Genomic DNA, 22,795 nt, shown 5'->3' with positions numbered 1-22,795 from the left:
TTGTTACAAGGTAATTTTATGCACAGCCTTGTGGTTTTTCACTGCAAATTACAGGATGACCTTCTCATTTGCTTCACTCGTGCATTTGGTAAACAAATATTAGAGTGCCTTTATTAATTTGATTGATCTACTTAAAGATTAAAGGGTGTTTTTTTCAAGATTCCAATTATTCTCCAGCCATTCAGCAGGGGAGCGTGATCAGCATACCTGGAGCGTGGATTACGCGTACACGTGTTCTAGGATCACACCATTTTTTTTAAGCTTCTTCCATTTCTAGTGATTGTTTTTATTTGCACCTCTACCTTCAAGCAAATCTTCAACTGTTTTATACCACCCTCGTGCAAAGTTCTAAATTATCATTTATCTTGCGGCTGAAATGTAAGACTGTGTGCCGGAAAAGTGATTATATCCATTTATTACTTATTTGTCGGCTTATTCTCCCAACCTTTGCCTCTCTTTAACCTGAACTTGTGTGTGGCTGGTGACCTTAATTCTAATATGGCTGGGCTAACCTTAATATCCCGTTTTGTACGGCTGTGCCATGTTCTAGCTTCAGAAAGACCTTCAGCAAGAATAACAACTGCCCTTTTTTGGTCAGGCAATAATAGGGAATTCAGGACAATAAACACAGATACAGACGCTGCTTCAAATGCTAACTAGTGAAGCTGTGCTGGCCGATGCCTCCTTTCCTCGCAGCTGCACAAATAGTCGTTGCATACCACTGTTTGTCTTCGTCCAGTTCTTAAGACGCTGCAGTTGAAATGTGGCAGCCGCCGCCTGGGCTCTTTCCTCTGAAGTTTCTTCCCCTTTTGATGTGGGAATGTGGAACTTAAGAATTCTTTCCTTTGTAGTCTAACCCTTTTTCAAGAGCTCGAGTGTTATAAATTAATGCTGATGGAGATTGCATAGCAGGGTTGCAAATACATACTAACGGCTTTGATTAAATCACACATCAGTTTATGAGAAAATGTCATATGTCATCCCTGCCACGTTGTCGGTGTGATACCACGGCTCTCGGTAGCAACCAGACGGATAATTTTTATCTTAATGTCTGCAGCTCCTTCGGTTACTGAAATGCCTAAATTTTATTGTCTCATTTCTTTAGCCAGATGAAAACTCACTGGATTTCTCTTCTTGTATGCTGCGTCCAGGGATTAAAAATGCCCAAGATCTTGCCTGTGGAGTGTGCCTCCTAAACGTGGATTCAAGAAGTAAAGTAAGTATAATGGCCTCTGCTGTTAAACCCATTTTTAATTTACAGTTTGGACTTTCATTTTAGGCCTTGGGTGTATTTAAAAAATTTTCATGGCTATAATTTGTCACTGGAAGTGGCAAAAGCAAAATCTGACCTACAGATGGGACTCAAATAGTCAATGTTCTATATGCACTGGGCTTTGGGTGTGCCACAGATGTGGATAAAGGGTTGAGCTAAATTGTTCATAATGGGGAAGAAACTGGGATGTTAAGAATGAAAAAGTACAGTTTTTTAAAAATAAAAAGCTTTTAATGACTTTTCTTTACGAAATGCATCTCTGAGGATCACCAGGAGGGGACTATTGCCATTAGCAGAGCTGGGAGGGAATCGCAGGATATGTATAGAGTAATGCCAACCCATTAACATACATCGGCAGTTTTGCTGACTTTTTGGTTTCAACGTTATTTCAGAAAGAAGAGAAACCTGTGGAAGAGCTTCCTAGAAAAGTACGAACCTGTAAAAAACATACTCTTTATAGAATCATTCTTAGTTGAGTGTGGAAGGCTGAACTGCTAACTGGCTTTCAGCTGTCATTCTCGATTGTACCGATCATTAATCCTTTTCTTCTAGTCATTTTTTTGTGACCGTAACACTTGATCTGATCCACTAACATGCTCTAGAGCCACCCCTTTGTCTTGTCTGCATGCCTGTATCTTGTGAATAGCTTTCTGGTTTTGTGCTACTTCTGTTGTGTGGTAGAAAATTCACTGCAGTGAGTTTCTGAACTTGCAGCTGCCTGTGTGTCTGTTGCAGAAGAAGGGGAACTCTAGGGGGGGTTTGCTACAAATATTGACTTTTGGCTATATGTAGTAGGCAATGGCATTTTTAGAAATCTCTGTAGGAAATCCACAGTGCTGGGAGCAGGGCTAGAATATTTTTTTCAAATAAGTAGCTGCGAAGCATTGGAAAGTATCTCCTAGCAACAAACATCGAGGTGTTTTAAGCTCGTTCATGGCTTCACACACTGTTCAGAAGCTCCTATTGTAAAGCAGATTCAATTAACAGGACAAAGTAGATCAAATTCAACCTGAAATAACACTAATATCAAGAATTGCAGCTGCCTAAATCTGCCCTAAGTGAAATAAATGCAGTGGTTATCTACTGGCTGGCAGAACAAGCTTTTGTCTTGCACGATAGGTAGCAGAAGTAGAAGATGCATGAAGCCAGGTGAGTTAGTTGCCAGGTGTCAGATCAGCCGCTACTCAGCGGCTCTTCAGACTGGCTGCAACAGGCAAAGTGTGCCCAGGTGTGATGGGAAGTTTTAGCCCACCTGCAGACACTTTGCAGACTCCAATAAAATATTGTTTATTGGGTGGTCTGTTCCGAGGGTCCTGCCATGCCGTGCCATTCCGGGGTGATACCTGTGCAGTGTCCGTTTTCCACTCTAGCGCCTAGATCCCGGAGTAGATGAGACTGTCACACTTGTTTCAATTCTTGTTATTTTAGGCCTTTAATTCGGAAATGGATAACTTCAAGCTGGCGTATGGAGGGCACCAGTACCATGCAAGCTGTGCAAATTTCTGGATCAACTGCGTGGAGCCAAAACCTCCAGGTCTCATTTTGCCAGACCTGCTCTGAAAGCAGTTGCACTGAAGGTGGAGTTTCAGGTCTAATAGTGCAGGACACGTGGGGTAAACGGTGTGGGTAGGGGAAGTGGAAAGGCTCGAGGCGTGGTTACTGTTTGAAATGTTTCGCTCTGATTTTTGTACCCTAATCGGTTAAAGACCCTGTCACATACAAAGTGCTCGTGAAGAATTTCGCTTGAAATGGCCAGTGGTTCAGAAATAACCAGAAAAAAATGTAGTGTGGCAAAAAATGCGGCATTTCAGTCTTTCTCCAGATGAAAGCGGGTCAGTCTTGGTAACAAACCAGTCTGCTAACCAAGGGCATAAATCTCAGAGAGAGGACAGCACCTGGCTGCCAAGAAAAACTGAAATGCTGGACTGATTTGCATAGAAGTGACCACTTAAATACTTGAAGTACGTATTTGCAAACAAATCTTTTCTTTGATGTTTTTGGTATATGGATCATGATGTTTTTCTTTAAATATTTGCTGCTATACTATTACAGTGCACACAATGCACGAGACACAGTACCTTTCGAGGCAAAATGAATTATTGACTTAGAAGGAATGAGGCTGCGGAGAGCGGTTGTATATTTATACCTCCACCCTTCTGTATTGTAAATTATACTGTATTCCTGCACGTAGCTGGTTAGTGCTGGGGGATAAGGACTTGGAAAAATTGTTGAAATTTTCCCTATTACATCTGGATTCTTTAGTAGAGGCAGCTGGATTTTAAAACTTGTAGTCTTTGCTACTCTGTTGTAAATAGAGACAAACTCCTTCCCTGAACTTGTCCTGAACTACAGGTATGATTTGCAGTGTTTCACCTGACCCTTTGGTAGTTGTGTGGCTGCATCACCACTGAAAATTGGACTCCACTGATACAGCATGTCTTCTCCTGTATATATATATATATGTTACCTTTTTTGTATGTTAACACGCTTTTCTTGATGGGATGCCTACGTGTAACTTGTGCAGTCTAGTGCTATCTGTAATAACGTGTTTCTCTGACTCAGATCTGGCAGCACAAGATGGCCCGTGGCTCCTGCTACAGGCGGGTGTGATTTGACACCGAAAGTCGGTGCTCTTAAGCAGGCTGTTTGCTGAAGCAGGGTACTGTGCCTACGGTAGGTACGCCTGTCTGGGCAGGACACCAGGCCATCACAAAACGTTACCCACACATAAAGTACCTGATTCTCTCTTCAGATACGACACCCAGACGACAGTGCAGTCAGCTGTAGTGCTAGTTACAGAATTTTAAACCTAGTGGGAGCCTTGTGGCATTATTCTAAGAGCCTTATCATTATACGGTCTGCAGTGAATGTAGTGGGGTGTGTATCTGTTGGGTACAACTTGCTTCTCAATTCTTTGACCCGAGTTTCTCAGATCTCCAGAAAATCTCTTCTCTCCAGAGGTATCAGCAGCTTTTCCAAGTTAATCTTGCCTCCATTATCAGTAGCTGACACTGACTGGTGGTTATTTGCTGAAATAGAAATTACAATGAGGAAAAATGATGCTTGGTATTTAAAAAAGAAAGGCTCAATTATACTAAACTATTAATTATACCAGATGAAAGAATCTTGGCTAATAGGAGTGCTAGGTGTCTGGCCCCTTATTTACACGAATTAAAATAAATCTTCTTGCTGCCTGAGATGAGCTCGTTCATAAAATAAGCAACTTGTGCCTCCGGTCGCAAGCTCAAGCTAATCAAGCGGCAGCTCTTCAGTAGTGTGACAGTGACCGCCTGCCTTCAGCTGCCCAGCAGTCATCAAAAAGAGGGCAGTCACTCTCTGCTTGCTCTTTATTTCCTTTATTAGGTGCAAAATAGTTACAGCAGTCAGCCCCGTAGCTTGGGACCTCCTGCCCCGTTTCCCGTCGTCATTAGGGGCCGCTGCGCTGATCCCCTCGGCGCGGGGAGCCGGCCCCCGCTTCTGCCCCCCCGCTGCAGAAACCCTTCAGCGTCGGCTGGCTCGGGGCACACGCCTCGGCTTGCTGCTCGCACGGGGACGTCGCAGGGGGCTTCGAGGAGCTGACTGACGCAAGGGCTGTTGCTCACGAAATGCTATCTTGGGAGAAGGGAGTTTATTGTTAGCGTGGGTTTCCACCACAGTTCCTGAACAGTTCGCTCCATGGGATTTTTTTCCTAATTAAGAGAGAACGCCACAAATAAAAGAGGCCACATGAAAAGCAGCCGCTATTTCAAATACAGCACCAGCTATATTGTCATAAACGCACTTCCCAGTGATGTTTTCTTGTTAACGTACTTGTTAAGGAAGTAAGTTCCCTAAGATGGATCCAGCCTGTCTTTTGGCCCATAAAAATAAAGAATCGACATTTACAGTTGTAATTGCACAGAGCTCACTGAAGTACGACACTACTGCTTGCTTGCTCCCCACAGAAGGGAAAGCAGCAGGCAACGTTGCGGCGTCTGTGGCAGGCAGAAAGTGTTCTTCTGAACTGAACACCTTGACGTCATGGGAATACACCAAATGTTTTGCGTGTAGATACTCTCGATAAAGGCGTTGCACAATGAGGATCATCTCGCTTACATACCCTAGTCATTAAAATGACTCACTGTTGCATTCGGCATCGTCTCAGATAATAGGTCGCAGCCGAAGCCGGTGTCCTTGCGATCTGTATCCAAGGTTACGGTGTTTCCTACAGCGCATCCTAACAGACCACGTTCCCCGGCTTCCTTTGCATACAGGCTAATGGACACGCTGCCTTTGGCTGTGGTTGTGTTGAATTTCATAAATGTAACTCCTTTTTCTGCACGTCTTCTTCCACTAGAAAAGAGAAATGGGATTTTCTTTTTTTTTTTAATGTATGTGTTCTCTGGAGCTGCCTTGGGCTTACCTATGGGAAGTGATTTTTCTGTATATTTGTGTACAGTTGCAATTCCAAGAGATCATTCGCAGGGTTATTTAATGTATATATGGCTTTACCCAGCCGTATTCCTGGTGCTCCTGCGCTGTCCCGGCGCCCTGCGGGTCGCCCTGGGTGTCAGGGTGCTGGGGAGCGAGCCCGGAGCCGTGTCTCGGGCTCAGTGTCCCCCCAGGCTTCCTGCCCCGCCGGGGCTGCAGCGCTTGGAGGTTCTCTGTGGCCTGGGAATTGTTACGCTCTGCACTTGACCGTCGCGCTGCCCTTCCCTCTCTGGCAGCAGCTTCTCCTCCCCTGGGTTTGTTTGCGCAGCTCCTTCCTTGCCGTTCGCGCAGGGCATGTGAAGCGAGAGTGAAGTTCAGCCTCAGGTTGGGAAGCAGCTCGTGAAAACCCGAGGAATGCTCCGATTTCTAGTTAGCTACACGTCAGATTAATTAAACTTGAAACAAAAACTGCCTTTTCAATAAAAGCTGCCATTGTACAAACTACTTTTTCTGAAAGATTTTTTTTTTTTTTGTTCTCTGGACCTGTATTTAATTCCAGTTCTCAATGTTAAAATATAAATGTCATAATTTTATGAAGAAAAGTGGTCAGAAAACTGCTATATGTGATTCTTTATCCTGCCCTCTGGGCAAACGTTACTTCTAATGGTTTTGTGATTAGTAGTTGGAGCTGTTTCGGTTTGTGCTGTGCTGGAGTCGCTGCTGAGATTTTAAATCCAATGAGAATAAGTGTTATCAGTTGACTTTAGCACATTGTTTACTCCCTTAATTCTTGCAATGATTTGTAAATCCTTTGTTGAGATTCCAACCTTGTATTCAATAAAGAGCTCATTTCATATCTGACCAACCTGTGAAGTGGCTCGTTCCAGGGAGCAGCTAGAAAAAAATGTTGCTTTTGCCACTTGCTGGGACCCGCAAGTTGTCACCTCCGGGCAGAGCTCCGCGGGCACGGGCTGGGGGCTCCTCCACGGAAACACCCGGGCCCAGTGACACCTTCCCGGGGCTCGGGAGGAGCCGTAATGACGCTGTGTAAGTGAAACCTTCGCTGGGGCCAGCATCTGGGAGATGTTTCGCCGAGTAACAGATAAAATATTCTTTGAGCAACAAAGATACTGACCGTTTGGAAAAACCTGTGGGGAGCAGAATGATGATCTTCCCCTCAAATCCAGCTGGTGCCGAGTTAAACTGCGGCTCTGTCTCTGGTTTCTGTAGGTGTGAGGGTGCGGGAAAAACGACTTTGAGGGGGGAAAAACGCTCGTGTAAAATCTTTTGTTGGAATGTGAACACAAGAGGAACTTTTGCAACTAAATACCTACAAGTATTCGTACCATTGCACTTCTCCATTATATAATCTCTAATGGGTATTTCAGGTGAATTCTTTATTTCCTAATGTGCTTTATTAGGCAATTACATTTTTTATAGGTCTAACTTTCCCTTTTGTTTAAAAGTCAGCCCTGATGCTTTCTTGGCTGAACATTAGTATCTTCCCCTCCCCTGGGTATTTGGGCAGTGTGTGTATAAGGTCTATATAATAATTCAAAGTGGGGGATTTTTACTTTCCAGTTTTTATATAGAAAATACTGTTAAGTTATACATAGTCCATTTTTTAGGTGAAGTTTAATTTTGCAAGCAGATTTCAGTTTTTAGTATTTTTTTTTTCCCTTTGAAATGTCATCCTTTCGGAATGGCTCCAGACTAATGATTAGTCTTGATTTTTTTTATCTCTAGTTCCTTTTCTTACTTACCATTTTCGTGGTTGCAGTTTAACTCATGATAAAAATAGAGAGATGAGTAGGATGTACTTTTTGAACTGGACAGTCAGTCTCCTGTGTCTGTTTGTCACTGAAACCCGAACTGCGCGCAGCTGGTGGCAAAACTCACTTTTATTTCAGCGGTCCAAAACTTTGTTCTTGCTCATCTTCAAAAGCAGGAGGAGACCTCCCGCTGCCAGCGCGGGGCTGCGCGTTGTGATACCGAAGGACACCGAGATCCACGTGTTGATATTGTTGGAAAAACGGGCATTTGGGGGTTTTTATGTGCGGATTTGTCGAAGCGCAGCCGGTTAATGGAGAAAAGAGGGTGTGCAGGGGGATGGGGGGGGGATACGTACGTGCATGCAGGAAACTTCTGGGCTTTGGATGTCGAGGACCTCGCAGTAACTCCTCACAGCGGTGTCTCCATGCGGGGTTTGGCGTTAACGCAGCTGGTTGAAGCTACGGCCAACCTCGCCACTTCCACGCCCGCAGGGGCTGAGCGCTCCCGGGCCACCAGCCCCCACTAGTAAGTGGCCTTGGGCCACAGAGTGTGAACTTGGACAGGAGTGCTCGCTGGACCTCTGACTGCAGCCTGGAAATTACAGCACACCGGCTCCTTCCCCGGCGTTTGCCCAGTCTGGTAAAACTCTTGGTCTCTGCAGTAAATTTGGAAATTCTGGGCCAGAGCTGCTCGGTATCAAATTCACTCTGATCTAGACTTTTGCTCCACCCAGGTCTGGTTTTACTCGTGATCCAGATGAGGTTGAGGCCACTTGCGCAGTTTTGTACCAGCAATAACAGTACTCCAGCCCTAGCAGCTCTTAGTCTGGGGAAACCTGTGCCGCAGCCCTGACGCGGTGCGGCTCATGGAGAAAAGCTTTAACTGTGTCCGCTGCTCCCTAAAACCTGTTCAGCTGCGACTTGAGAAGATGAACATTTTGAAATGGCCAAGCTAATTGCCTGGCTTCTGTGGTGAGGAGCAGGAGCTGCAGGACCCCCGGCTGGACTGTAAAGCCATCAGCCAAGCAACAGCAGCAGGTCACAGTTCTCAGGACCGAGGTCCAGATTTGTTTAGAGCCGCTGCTCAGCATTACAGCACGTTCCCGCTGTTACTTGAGATACGTTAGCAGGGTTCTGAAGAAGAAACCAACACGTGTTCTTGTTTTAATCTTTATTGATTTTTTTTTTTTACAAGTATAGAATCTCATTTTAATCGGATAGCTATCTCGGCATCCAGCAATCTGCGTATTCCTCCTTCAGAGATGCAACAGAGGACACAAACGTCTCATCGAGGAACGGACTTGCCTTGCTCTCCTGGTGCTCCCGTTACGCTCCAACGAAACCAGTCCCTTCCCGTGCAGGGAGGGCAGCCACGGCCGGGAGGCTTCTCCCCCATCCTGGGCTGGAATCGCTCTCGTCAGGCGCAGAACAAGGCAGCGCCTCCCCCGGAAAGCCATCCTCCTCCGGGAGGCTGAGCAGATCGCCGTGTCGCACAGAATAACTCTAGAATGCAGCATAACCTTGAGGACATAATGAAGTGATTCAGAGATGGGCTAAGGCAGATCACGACCATACTTAGAGCTAATCAAGCGGATTTACCTACTTCCAATTTACTGGTTGATTGAATATTGGAAAACACAGCCCAGCCCCTCTGGAAGGTGGCCACGCACACAGAGTTTTCTAAACGTTTCTTTGGCTGTCCAGTGCGGGGAGGGTTAACCTCTCGCTTCTGTCTTAAGCCACGTTTGGACAAGATCTCTGTTTCCTTTCCACCCACAAAAAACACCAGCGGTTTCAGTAGTGTAAGTGTATTCCAGGACTGTTGCCCCGGCATGGAATGAGTGAAAAAGGATCTTGTAATTTTTTTTTATTTGAATCATTCAAATTTTATTTTGCTTGTGGCCGACATGGACTGACTTCACTCTTTTTTTTTTTTTTTTTTTTTTTTTTTACTTTTAATACAGATTAAGAGCTGACTAAAGATCTCAAACACTATATACTGAGAGTCACTACGGATGTTAAAGAAAACACCAGCACTAGCCCCACAAGCCTGCACGCCTGCCTTCCCGCCTCACGGAAGAACCCACTGCCATGGAGTAGGACCTCGCTCCTTCTGTGCTAGTGCCGCTCCCTAGCCACTACAGGATTTTGCAAGGAAGCAAACAAGCTATTAATGAAATATCCAGGCTACCGCATCACAAAGCGCACTTTGTTCATTAACTCTGCCAAATGCCTTTCAGGCCTTTCCTCATAGGATACTAATAAACTGACTGAAAAAGAGAGGGAGGCTTTATGGAAGGAATCAACTTATAAGGAGACCTCATTCTGCTAAATCAGAGAAATGCGGATGGGGGAATCCCTGTAGAGAGAAATGCTTTGAAGGGAATCGTTGGCCTTGCAGGTTAGTGAGGTGAGAATTAGTTGAGGTTCTGCTGTATGGTAAAGAACCAAATTGGCTGTAGAAGGAGAAGGGAATGTCTCCAGTCTGGTTGACTCAGAACAGCGAGTCCCTTCGGTTGTGCTTCCTGTCTGCAGTCACATTAAATTCCCCAGTAAGGCATCAGGGGTCTCCTCTCTCTCTCGTAAACGTCTGGGATGATGCCATATGGTGTCTGTACCATTTTAACCGTCGTCTTCCCAAAGAGCTTCCTCTCGTAGTCTATCAGTTGCCTCCAGAAGCCCACGTTGGGGCGTATAACAGGGCGCCGCGATTTGACCCAGTTGTAGGCCTCAAAGAGGGTCACCTTGTGGTACTTCATCAGGTAGGCGATGCAGAGGGTGGCCGACCTGCTCACGCCAGCGGCACAATGCACTAAGGTGGCCCCATGCTTCCGCGCCACGCTGTTTATCTTGTCGGCGACGCTGTCGAAGTACAGGGAGATGGGGGCGTTGGGCATGTCAGCCAAAGGCACTTTCACGTATTCAAACTGGGGCCAGTTAAAATTGGGGATCTCGATGGTCGCGTTGATGATGCAGGTGATTCCCCGGGAGAGGAGCAGGTGCCGGTTGGAGGCGACGCTGCCCCGGCTCAGGTACAGCGAGGGGGTGATCTGGGCGATGCCCCCGAGGGCACCTTCAGAAAGCATTCGCGGAGCCATCAGAGTTCTCGGTAAGGAGTTGTGGCTTCTGGAGGTCATGGAGGATCTTGGCACTCACGCTTCCATTATGGGAAGGGATCCAACGGGATCTTCAGCCAAGGGAAGGATTGTCTGGCCTGGTGCTGCTAGGACAGCAAGAGCTTCCTCCGCTTAGTCACTGCAAAACACAAGCGATGCCACATGAGCGGGCAGCTGTCCGGTGGGGCCACGTCCCTGCAAGAGAAAAGGAAAACCCAACTCGCCCCGCTGTGGCCTGGACAACCTCCTACCGGGAAACCTCCGTGGGGTGAGGCGGTTCGGGGTTTGCACAGTGCTTATTACCACGGGGCCCCCAGGCATCGCCTGGACAGATAGTAACAAAAAAAAAAAAGCAAGCTTCCAGCCTAATTAGCTCCAATTACTCGTCGAGGGTTTAGGCAGCCTACCTGTGGGCCCGGACGGCATTTCACCCCGATTAGCACGTGGAAATTTAGCTACGCCTTTCCCATGCTCAAAAGGAGCAACTTCACAGCTGGCCGGAGTCCAAAGGGATGGTGAGAAACAGCTCACTGGGGCTGGATGCAGATGCCAGCAATTTAGATCACCCTGCCCTCTCCCCGATGGCACCCTTCTCCTTTTTTAGGTATATGAAAGGCCCCGCCAAAGTACATAAACAGAGGAAAGTTGCTCATTAGAAAAAGCAGTGAGTCATGTCCATCCAGATCAGTCATCGGCTCTCATCTAGGCTGGGGAAGTGTGGAAAGAGTGACCTGGTTATGTCAGAAGCCGAGAGTAAAACCGAAGCAGAGGCTGGGACAAGGGAGGCTCTTTTCCTGCTGCTTTAATGACTGACTAATGCTTTGGAGAAAGACCCACGCCGCAAAGGCTTGGGATCGCCTCCGTGAGCCACGCAGCCCCAGCTGCCGCGGCCCCCGGGAAGGACCCCGCTTTTGTTTCCCTGACTCCTTTAGGACTTCACTGAAGCCTGTGGAGAAGCTGCAAGCAAGGGGACGAGCCCCGGAGCATTACTAATTTGCCAGCCCCTTTTAGCTGTGCATTCTCCAACTAGAGATGGGCCACAGGAGAGGCTGGGGAGCCCCTGCCCTGCCCAGGTACAGCTGAGCCCACCACCGTGGCCCTGGGCGCTGCGGGGAGAGGATCTGGGGGCTGCTCAGCGCTGTGGGCGGGGGGTGTCTGTCCCTCCAGCAGTTAACTCCCCGGGTCAGAGGGTTCTCAGAGGGCTGAGAGACCCCCACAGCAGCTTCCCCGGCGCTGACACGACAGTTTGTCCGCATCCTGCCCTCTGGGAAGCGCCGGCAGGTCTCAGCAGTGGCTGGTAACGCTGCCAGAGGATTTTTGGCATGGCGTTGCGCTACGGTAACTTAATGAGCATAACATGGTTTCCTCTGTGGCTTGTTCCCTGCTGGCAGCTACTTGAGCAGCTCCTGAATCCATGGGCCCAAAGTGCTGGTGCTGCAAGAGTTCATGCCCCAACAAGAAGAGCTGTGAGCGCTCGGCTTCCCCTGCGGACACCCCGGCTGGAGCAGCAAGGAAAGGTGTGTTTTTTTTCAAAGGAATCAAGTCCTTTGAGCAGGGGAAATCCCTGCTCTCCAACAGCTGTTACTGACAACACAAAGGATTCAGGTACTTACACTCGGTAACAAACTGTCCTGCTCCGAATCACCAACGGGCAGACGGGTGCTGCGGGCTGCTGAAGCTGGGATGGCTCATAGAGTGTGTCCAACGCTGAGCTGGGGAGAGAGGAGAGCACGGGGTTTACTGGGATCTGTGCTGGCCCCAAACCGGGCACCAGGCAACCCCGCTGAGCTACGTTTAAACCACCTGATTTAGGTGGTTGTCCAAGATCTGGGAGGGAGGACGGCGGCTTCCCTGCCCGCTCCCCGGGGAGAGACAGAGGCCTCACGAAGGCACTTGCTGCCGACAGCGTAACGTCACCAATCACTGCCAACACAGCATTCCAAATCACGGTAGGCCCAGAGGAATCCGAGGCTGGCACAGAAGTCATGACTCAAAAAAAAAAAAAAAAAGTTTTAAGTAATTAATTTGCTCTAACGTCTCCTTTAGCATCTGCCAAGACGCTCGCCTAGTCCCAGACAGCCGGTGCAGGTCTGCATTTCTTCTGACGGTGCCCCAAGCACGTTCCTGGGAGCCCCTCGGCGAGGACTCTGCTCCCCTCAGCACTGCTGGAACTGCAGGGTGAAGGGGAAGGGGCAAAGCTGGGGCCGTGAGCCACGGCATCCCGCTCCGGGAAAGCAGAGCACAGTGGCAGCACCCCCTTCTTTTATTTCTCCTGCCAGACCAGAAAGCCTGCAAGCCCCCAGAGCGCAGGTGAAGCTGCTGCCTGCTGGGAAATGCTGCTGGGCCATGGGGAGTGGGAGTGACGCCAGCTCCCAAACCAGCTCTGAGCAAGGCAGCCGCTCCCTCGCCCTCCCCGCTTTCACACGGCTCATCCCTCAGCCACCTCTGCCCCAGCGAGGGGCTGGGGGCTGCTCCGTGCCCCCTCCCTGGGCCAGGGACAGGACTTGCTTTCCCCATGCGTGGCTTTAAAAATGACGAAGGAACCCGCACGCTGAGCTCTGGAGCAGGAGCAAGGAGGGAAAGGGGCTGGCTTGGCTTTGGAGATGGGGTCGGAGAAGGGAGAGCTGCTGCGCCCGGTGGGTCTGGGCGCTGCGGGCAGGAGGCCGGCCGGCGGGGAGACCGTGGCGCAGGGCTGCTGGCAGGCAGGGCGGGCCGGGAGGCTCTGGCAAGTGCTGGGGAGCTGAGGCAAGCTGGCCGGAGGCCAAACAACAAACGCAAACGGGACTTTTTTTTTTTTTTTTTTTTTTTGTAATGCCGCACCTCCCTCGAGGATGGCTGGGAAACGTTAGCAGAGGGCGACCTGCAAACGTGCTGCCTCGCCCCACTCGCCTGCCAAGGGCCTGCTGGTGCCTCAGCACCTCTGGGAGCAGGGCAGCAGCGTCCCTGCCTTGCTCCCCCAAACTGGGCACCCTAATCTCTGCCCCAACGGGGCTCTGACATGCTCCTTGGGGTTGAGCACGCTTGTCTGCCCCTGCCACCCCCACGTCCACGCTGCCGCACCTGGGCTCCAGCTGCTCCCCAGTGGGACTCGGAGCGTTCCTCGGGGCGGTTTGGGAAGGGCTTTGCTGTTTTCCATAAAGTGGTTCCTGTTTGCAGGCAGCAACTTATCCGGACATTTGCATGTGACAGGCTGGGCTCGCTCTGCAAAGCCTGCTTGCACACGGCATGCCGCCCGCTCCCCAGCAGCCACCTGAGACGGCCACGACCGAGGGTCAGTCAGATGAGCTACAGGACACGCTCCTTCCCCGAGGAGAGGAGCAGCGCAAGGGAGGCGTCCATCTGTCCATCTGTCCCCCCTCTCCTTGCTGTCTGCAGCAGCGGGGGGGACAGGGTGGATTTTGGGGATGCAGGCAGATGCCTGCAGTCCCATGTCCCAGTGCCACACCACTTCCCGGGGGCTCCAAATGGCCGACACCAGGCAGCACTGCCTCTGCTCGAACCAGAACAGCTCTTCTGCAGAAAGAGTTAATGTTTTGGAGAGGAGTTCATTATGTAAGTGAGAGATAAGGCTGCTGTGCTCATCGGACCAAATCCCTGGTAGCTGAGGATGGTGCCCGCCGGCAGGAGCAGATAACGCTGGGGGAAAGGTGCTAAGGGAGAGGGGCAGGTGCCAGTGTCCCTTCCCGTGTTTCCCGGCTCCGGCAGCAGGAGCTGGCTGGGATGCCACCGGCTGCGACACGCTGTCTCAGGCATGTGACAAAGCCGCGGTCCTCCTGCCCACACATACCAGGCTGAGCAGCTGCCGGCTTGCAGGGAGCCTGACAATGAACGGGGCCTCGGCTGGCAGAGGCTGCGCGCTGGGTGCGGGGCCTTCGGCCGACGACTAGGAGCTGCTACCAGGCTCACAGGCAGGAGTCTATCTGTCCTGATAGCTGCACCTTCTCTTAACCCTCCTGCCTGGCCCCAGCTTCGGACAAAGGCTTGCCTCAAATCTGCTGTTTGGCTCCCGTGAAACTCCATTTGCCTTTCTCAACACACCCGCTTTATCCGGCCGCGTCCCTGCTGTAACCCAACACTGTTGCTCTTCATGCGGTAGTTCCCGTCATTGTGCTGGGGCAGAGAGAGAGGCAGAGACTGAAAAGCTTCTTCCCAGCCGTTGCTGTGCGCACAAAATAAAAAAAAAAAAAAAAAAAGAGAAAAATAGCTGAAGATGAAGCGGGCACGCACACAGCCCAGCCCTGGCTGTGCCACCTCTGGCACCCGCGAAGGACGGTGGCAGGAGGGGCCAGCACAGCGGCAAACGGGCTCCTCGCACTGGCCCTGGGGCTCCTTCAGCCCCTGCCCTGAGCCAGGGAGAGCTGCTCCACTACAGCCAGCCTGCGCCACCCCCTGTGAAAAAAACAACCGCATTTCCTCCTGTTTCATCTTGGTTTGGGTTTCTGAGTGGTTGTGTAGGCTGGGGTGGTCCCACAGGCCTGAGGTCAGCGTCCTCGGGGTGCTGGGGCCTGTCTCGGCTGGCTCGTCACAACCAGGGCTGGCTAATGGCGCAGCCGAAAGCCGCCCTCCGAAGGGGACGGGATGTGGTTGTGGCTTCCCACAAAGGGCCGAAATTCCCAGTGGGTGCAGCGTGGTCCTTCGGGCAAAGCCTGGCTGGTGGTGGGCCAGTAGCAGCCAGATATTCCTGCCATTGCATCCTTGTTTGCTGAGCTGACTCCAATTAATGGATTAAATAATCTTGTAACAGCCCTGACCCTCAGTAGATCCCTTTCTAGACTCTGCCTTGGTCCTCCCCATGCACTGACACCAGCTGCAGCTCCATGCCCACCCCGCTGGGCTACTGAGGAGGGCTGGGACCCCCTCAGGGTGGCAGTGGGTCCCTGGTGACACAAGGGGGGCACCAGTGCAGCCTCTTCCCTCCCTGGCAGATGGGTTCTGCCATTTCTCTCATCTTCATAATGAGGGGTGGGGGCAGCAGGTGGGTAATTACAGCCTGGAGATGACTCTGGTCTTCAAAGCCTCCAGGTCCTCCCCACACAGCTCCTGGCCAGCACTGCCCTTGGGCGCAGGTTTACAGCGAGGGGCCACTTCTCCAGCACCCACCATAGCCAGGACCTCGACCTGCACCCACCGGCTCTCCGCAGACCCACCGCTCAGGTCTGTCTGGCTCGTGTCAGGTGCTGCGCCTGTTTCTGCTGTACCTCGAGGCTCGGCTGTGTGGTTCTTCAGGGGTTGGATCTGCCGGGAGAAGGGGCAGGCGCTCTGCCCGCCGTAGCTGTGCCCGTGGTGTGTGCCTTCACAGCACTGACCAGTTTGACACCACTATCCCACCTGGGCTGGATTTTCTGGGATCAGAGCAACTCCCCTCCAGGCAAGAGGGTTTCAAAAGCAATGCAACGACACCAATGCGATGGTTTGCGTGTTGGGTGGTCCAGACCATCAGAAAGGTTACTGCTGGCAACACTTACGGCTCTGGTCTTCCAAGTCTTGTGACAGCTGGAGTTTGTTTCTCTTGCTTTTGCTCCCAGGAACGCAGTACTGCTAACAAACATTCCCACAGGAAAGCATTCCTGGGCCTCCTGAGAAAGGCTTGAAAACACCTCTGAATGCTCGAAAGACAGGCAGATGTTAGTTAAATACGCTGTGATCTCTAGGACAGGAGGGGAACGCCTTGCTTGTTGGTCTCTAGACAATGAGTTGGCAAGTCTGAGCTTCTGGTTTCTTATTCTGGTGCTGCTGGGTGATTTTCTCTGATTTTGGGGGTTTTTTTTATTTTCTTTTTTTTTTTTTTAAGGCTCCTCTGGCTTGAGAGCACAGGCTGTGACTCCTTCCTGAGGGACTTAAGACTTTCAGTTGGTGTCAGACTGTCTGTCAGTAACGTGGCAACGTAGCCGGTGCCTGGCAGGGGTGAGAGCCTCTCCCAGACCCTCCTCCCGGACCACGTGAAACTCTGCAGACGTGTGACTCGGGAGCCAGCTCACCGGGTGGGAAGGGACGACTGGTCCTGCTCTGGCTTCGCTGCCGCTCGCGGGGTGCCCCTGGCTTTCTGGCAGCCGTTCTGCTCCTCCTGCCCCACCGCTGCCGGGAGGGGACAGCTGAGCAGGGCATCCTTTGGGGGGGTGTGGAGGGCAGCGCCCGAGAGGTGCTCGGCAAGTTTAGCGCGTGAGGAGGACCAGGTGAGCGGCGGGCCCTGCTCCGCTGATAGAGCAAAGGCACCAAAGCCCCTGGTTTTATTCCCAGAGCATCATCTGGGATTCGAAGCAGGTTTGCGAGCTGGGTGTGTGAAATGTCAGTACTGAAGCGAGCCTTCTCCCCCTTCCCAGGAGAGGAAAAGTTATTCATTTTGGAGATGACAAATGCTCTCTAATGCTGCAGTAAAGAGAAGAGTCAATACTGCAGGCGCTGAATGAACAAGCCTGCTCAGGGCTCTTCCTAACTAGGCTGAACAGCAAATTGTTTCAGAAATGGTCTGGGAGAACAGCATTTAAAATAAATTTTGGCAGAGAGCACAAACTGCAGCCATTCTCAGGGTCAGGTCTTGCTCGTGCTGAGTCCACGGGAGTTTGAAGTGGGCTTGAGGCCTTTGGCAGGCCTGTCTCTCCCCAGCGTCACGGCAGCGACCGCAGCTCACTGCTGCGCCGGGGTCTCTGCGCTCCCCTTTGGCTGTCGTGGATGTACTCCTGAAGTGGTTACAGACTCCACTCGGGCGTGTGGTTCAGAGCCATCGGCACATCCCCGTGACAGAAGGGATGAGCAGTTTGGTTTTGAAGCGGAAAAGAAGGAAGGGGAAGCAGGAGGGTGATGCCTTGACCGAACCCTGATTGATTCCTGCTTGCTGCCTGCATTACCCTCTCAGGCGAGCAGAGGATGGAAGCCGTCAGATGTTGAACCAAGATAATAATCTGTCTGCCCAAAGCTCTGCGCAGGCCTGGCCGCTCACGCAGCACACAGCACAACCGGGTCTCCTGCGCTTGCAAGAACACCCTGGTAACTTCCCAAAGGTTTCGTGGTGCATTTCGGGCACAACTCCCCTTTACACGAGAATCTCACAGGGTATGGCTGCGATGGGTCCCAAGGCTTATCCTTTGCACAATCCCGGATCACACACGCTTGTCCACAAGCACAAAGCCTTGTTTCCCCTGGTGTGGCACTGCCTCCTCCACACACCTGGAATTCAGGCTGCTCCCATGACCCGAGCCAGCTCTCCAGGCTGCGGGGCTGACGAACCCTAATTAGCCTGTCCCAGCCTGCTGTGACGCTGCTTTTGGAGGGGTGACAGCAGATGCTCCTGCGTCACAGCTCACCTCCCTTCCACGGGCACCGATGGCGTGCCTGGTGCTCTGGGCAGGCTTGGGTAAGGCCAGGACTTTGTAAGCCTCACCCAGCTGCCTCCTGCAGCCCAGGAGCAGCATCCTTGCTCTTGCAGCCAGTCTCTGCCCATGCTGCAGGCACACCGAACCTTGGTCTGTGACCAGGCTGCTGGGGATAATACACTGAGCAAACTTATGAGGGGTTAACGAGCAATTGGAAAACGCATGGGTAGCATTGCAGGCGTTTACAGAGCATCAGGGCATGCCTTATGGTTGGTGACTTCTAAATCAGCCCAGCAATGAGCTCCTGAATGCCTGGCAGTACTCTGCCAGACCCTCAGCCCCTCCTCGCTCTGTGAGGCAAAGCCTGCCTCCCTGATTTCCTATTCTCCCAGCACCAAAAAGGCGGAAAAAAATGGGTGGTGAGGTTTTTAGAAGGATCCATCCGAGGATGCTGCTTGGCCCATTGGCCAGGGTCCCTGGCTGCCTGCGTGCCTCTCCCGGGCAAGGGGGAGGCAGCTCCACTGACTCTTTATTCACGCTGCTACTATTTCCCCGGCGAGGCAGCAGAGCCTGCCCACGGGCACGCTACATGCTCCCTGCCACGCAGCCGCCCCCTCCTTGCTGCTGCGGAGTGGGAACAGGCAGGGCTGCTTCCTCCCCGCTCCACAGCTGGATCCTGCCAGCAAAATCTCTCGCCATGGGGAGAGCTCCCGGCTGGCAGCAGGGATGGGGCGAGATGGGGAGCAGGCGCGGGCGCAAGCGAAAGCACGCTGATATTTATAAATTCCTACATGATACAGCTGCTCTGCTCTGGGGACAAGCTTCCCTCAGCAACCAGCAAGAGGATTTTATGCAAGAAAAACAAACCATCTTTCTTTTTAAAGCAATGTCTGTTATTTTGGAGCCGCCGGCTCTAACGCACCACGCACCAGTCGCTTGGAGAGAGTGGCGGGGGCACAGGGCTCACCTGCGGGGCCCCAGCACAAGACAGTAGCATGGCCATCCACATCTTACTTAAAAACTCACTGGTGAGTGGTGAAAGTCTCTTTAAAAAACAGAATTAAGCCAGGAGGAGGCATGAATGGGATCCTACGGTTGTGTGCAGCATCAGTTCTGTACTCAGCTGAACACCAAGGGCTGTTTTCAAACCCCGAGTGGAGATATCGTCTGCTCTGAAGGGCTACGGCTTATTTTGGTGCCAGCTGATGGCATCTGGTTTGCAGGTGGAATTTAGAAAAGCTCCCCTGCTCCATCCCCAGCTCCCTGTGTCCAAGTGTGCGTGACCCTGAAGGGACACGGATGGAGAGGAGCTGGGGTGTGCTCAGGGAGCAAGACTCACGTCTGGCGCTGGCTCCCAGGGTGCTGCAAGATGGAGCCTTGTTTTTCCTGGGGACTTGCCCTGCGCAGTCACAGCTGACAGGAGGGACACAATTTCTTCCTTATTAGTTGAACAAAACAGAGGGACCTGGTGTGCTTGCTCCTGTGTGACCCTGCTCTCTGCAGGGACCAGGGCTGCTTGGGTTGTGCCTCTTGCTTATGTGGCAGGCTTGTGCACTGGGGCAGCAGCTCCAGGCTCTACCCTGTCCCTGCCAACCCACCTCAAACCCCATAAAATCCAAGGTAGCTGCAAATTCACTGCAACATGCCCTGGAAGCTGCCCAGTGCTTCCACGCTGGTGCTCACCCGGACCTTTTCCAGGGGCACTGCCAACTGGTGCACGCTCCGGATGCAGCCCAACTGCTCTGGGGGGGTCTCAAAGCCTGGCACCCCTGGTAAACCTGACCGTGAAGTAGCCCCCATTGGAAGACTCCCCTGCAGGCAGGCAGGCAGGCAGGGGCTGCCCACACTCTCCAAGGCCAGGCAGTGGTTCAGCACTGGGCAGTAAAAGCAGGAAGCAAGAGCTGAAGGGAGGGCAGCAAGAAAGCAGGATGGGAATGGGCTGATGGCTGCGCCCGGCCGCACGCCCACAGCAGCTGTAAGGAATGAGGTCACCTTCTGAGCACATCGATGGGGTTGCTTAGGGTAACAGGAAGGGAGGCTAATTTTAATCAATTAGTTGGAAATCAAGTTTACATGCGGCAGCGAATGCTTCCCATGTAAGCAGCTCAGGGCCAGCGCCCCTCGCCTCCCGGTACGTAGCTCTGTCTGCTCAAGGCCGAGGGAAATTGTATTTTGCCCAGCAGAAGGAACACTGAAAAAATTCAGATTTCCTTCGCAAACCAGGACTCCTGCCCTCGTGAGCTGCTGCTCAGCCTCCCCCCAAGGAGAAGGGACCCGCAGCCACCCTCCGTGCTGCGGCGTGGGATGTTGACAGAGGCGAAAATAAAGTCTCATCAGGCCGGGAACCCCAACCTGGCCAGCTGTGGGGCATGGGGCTGGAGTGAGCACAGGGGCACCTGTTGAGGCTTCCTGCTGGGAAACTAAAGCCTGCCTGATGTTTATTATTATTATTTTTCTTTTTTTTTTTTTTTAAAGCAGGGGAGTAGCCATGTGAGACTAGCCCACAAGCTGTAGTGCTGGCACTAGGGAGTGCTCTGCAGCCACCCCCAGCCCTGCGGTGCCCAAGGAAGGGTGGGCAGTGCATTTGCCTTCTAGTTTAAGGCTTTATTTCCAAACAGCTGGGGAGCTGGGGCTGCTCCTCAGATATTTTTCAGATATTTCCAAATGCCAGAGCCCTATCTGCTAGATATTTGCATTTCTGTTTGCGTTATGGCCGCTCGCCGTGTCTTTTTTGAAGCGATAGATCAGCGTGTGTGTGGCGAGGGTTGTGTACCTGGAGAGGAAAGCTCCCGTACCTGGTTTGAAGCATTACCCCCACCTTCTAGGGAAAACCACCCTGGAAGGAAGGTCCTGCAGTGGTGGCAGGAATCCTGTAAGGCTTCTCCGCTGCGGTGGTGAACAGCCTTGTGTAGAGTGTGGTGAGCGGGAGCGAAGCTGCTCCCAGTACCCGCTGCCTTGCCCAGGTGCCTTTTCCCCCTCTCCTCATCCCTGACTTCTGCCTGGACGCCCAGATGTGCCACGTGGCCGGTTCCTCGGGACAAAGCTGGTACCAAGTCTCAAAACAGAGGTCTGAGACTTTCTCGTGTAGGCTTCTGCATTTCTTTCCTCCCTCCCGTAATGTCTGGTTTAGAATTTTTTTTTTCCCCCCACACCCTGTACGTTTCAAGCACTAGAGCAGCATGAGCTCTGTGCCTTTCCAGCTCAGAGATTCCAGCTGGGATCAGGTATGGAATTAAGCCATGCAAATTTTAATATTGCCCTGACCGACAAGGAAGTGCTGCCAGAGCCTGCAGCAGACCCCACAGAGCTTGGACAAAATCCCTGGGATTTCCCCTTTGTTTCTGGGGGAAGGCTGGGCTGTGCACGCCCCAACCCAGGACCCAGGCGAGCTCTCGGGGACAGGACGGACAGGCAGCGCTGCACATTCACACCTTCTAGGCAGAAATCGATTAAAACCTGCTGCATTACTGCTCCCCTCCTGACGTTCACCGGGGTCGCGTTAGCCAAGCCATGGCAGCGGGTCTCTGCCGGTGGGGACCGGCACGAGCTCTCCGAACCGGGGACTCGTGGTTTTCATTGCCGGGGAACCGGAGCGCTACACAGGCCATCCAGCCACCGGCAACACGCACCAAGGTGGATGGAGAGGCCTGGGGGAGGAATCTGCTCCCTGCCAGCGCGGGGACGGCTGATCCGGTGTATCATAAGAGAAAACAGTGTTTTGTCAGTGCTAATCCCTCCACCATTCCTGTGGCAGCGGCGTTAGGGATAAACTGAACTTGCAACACGATATTAGGACATCTGTCAATACTCCGAGCTCCAGAATAAAAGACTCATTTGCTGCCCAGTCGAACAGGTTATAATCCTTCCCCATCTCCCTACAGCCAAACACCACTCATCGATCACCGGTGTTGCTCAAAGCTCCTCGGTCGCTGAGTCAAGGGCCGCGCACGCAGCCGGTTGGGTTTTGGGGCCACCCAACCGCCGGCACGCGCCCGGGTTTGCGGGGACGGGGGTGCCGAGGGCGGCCGCACCCCGACGGGCGGGAGCCAGGCACCGGGGCTCAGCTCCGGCAGCACCGCGGGGGCCGAGGCCGGTTTCCACGTCAAGGAAAGACCCGACCTCGGCGCTCGGCTGCTCTGGTGCAGGTCGGACACCAGCCCCCCTCTCCGGCCGGGTGTGCTCGGGGTTTGACCACCCACCACCAGGTTTTCACCTCATCCTCTTCTTTCGGGCACCTCCTGGTGTGGCCACCTCGGTGGCCCACACTGTCCCACCGTAGCCACCACGCTCTCAGACAGGCGGGACTGCCCTGACCCTGGCAACGACCGTGGCACCGAGGGCCGCATCCAGCCCCTCCGCACCGGGCTGGGGGGGGGCGGGGGGGGCTGATACAGCCCAGCCCGAGTCCCCCCGCTCTGCCGGGGGTGACGTGGGATGGGGGGCAGCTCTGCCCCGGCTGTGCGGGCAGCCCTGAGGCCACGATGAGGGGGCACCGGGAGGGGCGGGGGGGGGGGGTTCTCCCGCGCTTCCCTGCCTCTCGAGGGGGGGCACTGGCAGGCGCAGTTACCACAGCGAGCGTTAAAATAACGCGGCAGGGAAAGCCAGGAACGGCGGCGGCCCTGGCAGGCGGCGCTGGCTACCGGCCCCGGGGCGGGGGCGAGCCCGGGCCCCGCGCTTCCCCCCCCCCTCCTCGCCCACCGCCTCCCGGCCCGCTCTCACCATGGCTGCTCCGGCGGCTCCGCGCTCCCTCACGGCCGCGGTGGGGCGGCGGGGCAGGACTTTTATCGGGCGGCAGCCGGGCTCCGTCTACCGGGGCTGCCACCTGACCGCGGCGCTGCCGGGGCCGCCCTCCGCCCGCCGAGCGGCGGTTTCCAGGCTACGGCGGGGCCCGGCCCGCCCGGCTCTGCCCCGGGG

General features: G+C 52.8%; 2 protein-coding genes across 9 annotated transcripts in view; one reads left to right on the top strand and one right to left on the bottom strand.

Moving 5' to 3' along the window:
* The window catches only part of SYNRG (synergin gamma), a 43,687-nt gene extending 37,143 nt beyond the window's left edge, over positions 1–6,544 (top strand). For 5 of the 7 annotated variants that reach the window (XM_074845478.1, XM_074845477.1, XM_074845474.1 and 2 more), the window contains 3 exons: positions 1,106–1,216; positions 1,666–1,701; positions 2,702–6,544. In XM_074845478.1, the coding sequence (XP_074701579.1) occupies positions 1,106–1,216; positions 1,666–1,701; positions 2,702–2,833 (279 nt within the window). In that variant the 3' untranslated portion in view covers positions 2,834–6,544. The remainder of the gene's footprint in view (positions 1–1,105; positions 1,217–1,665; positions 1,702–2,701) is intronic. The other 2 variants (XM_074845479.1, XM_074845475.1) reach the window with 1 other exon arrangement.
* Positions 6,545–8,611: 2,067 nt separating this feature from the next.
* Positions 8,612–22,795, bottom strand: DUSP14 (dual specificity phosphatase 14). Of its 2 annotated transcripts, none has more exons than XM_074845261.1 (3): positions 22,601–22,795; positions 12,185–12,283; positions 8,612–10,766 (listed from the first exon to the last, which is right to left on the bottom strand). In XM_074845261.1, exon 3 carries the CDS (start codon positions 10,590–10,592, stop codon positions 9,996–9,998), a length of 597 nt encoding a protein of 198 aa, XP_074701362.1. In that variant the 5' UTR covers positions 10,593–10,766; positions 12,185–12,283; positions 22,601–22,795; the 3' UTR covers positions 8,612–9,995. The 2 variants fall into 2 exon arrangements, with proteins under 2 accessions (XP_074701362.1, XP_074701361.1); XM_074845260.1 differs by having other exon boundaries at positions 8,612–10,710.

Source organism: Strix aluco, chromosome 19 (assembly GCF_031877795.1).
Source record: "Strix aluco isolate bStrAlu1 chromosome 19, bStrAlu1.hap1, whole genome shotgun sequence".
Classification (NCBI taxonomy): domain Eukaryota; kingdom Metazoa; phylum Chordata; class Aves; order Strigiformes; family Strigidae; genus Strix; species Strix aluco.
The sequence above is the reverse complement of the archived record's forward strand: the minus strand, read 5'-3'. Positions and strand labels throughout refer to the sequence as shown.

Bases quoted from the DNA above. Each gene is read 5' to 3' on its own strand.
- DUSP14 (XM_074845261.1), bottom strand. From the start codon at position 10,592: ATGACCTCCAGAAGCCACAACTCCTTACCGAGAACTCTGATGGCTCCG.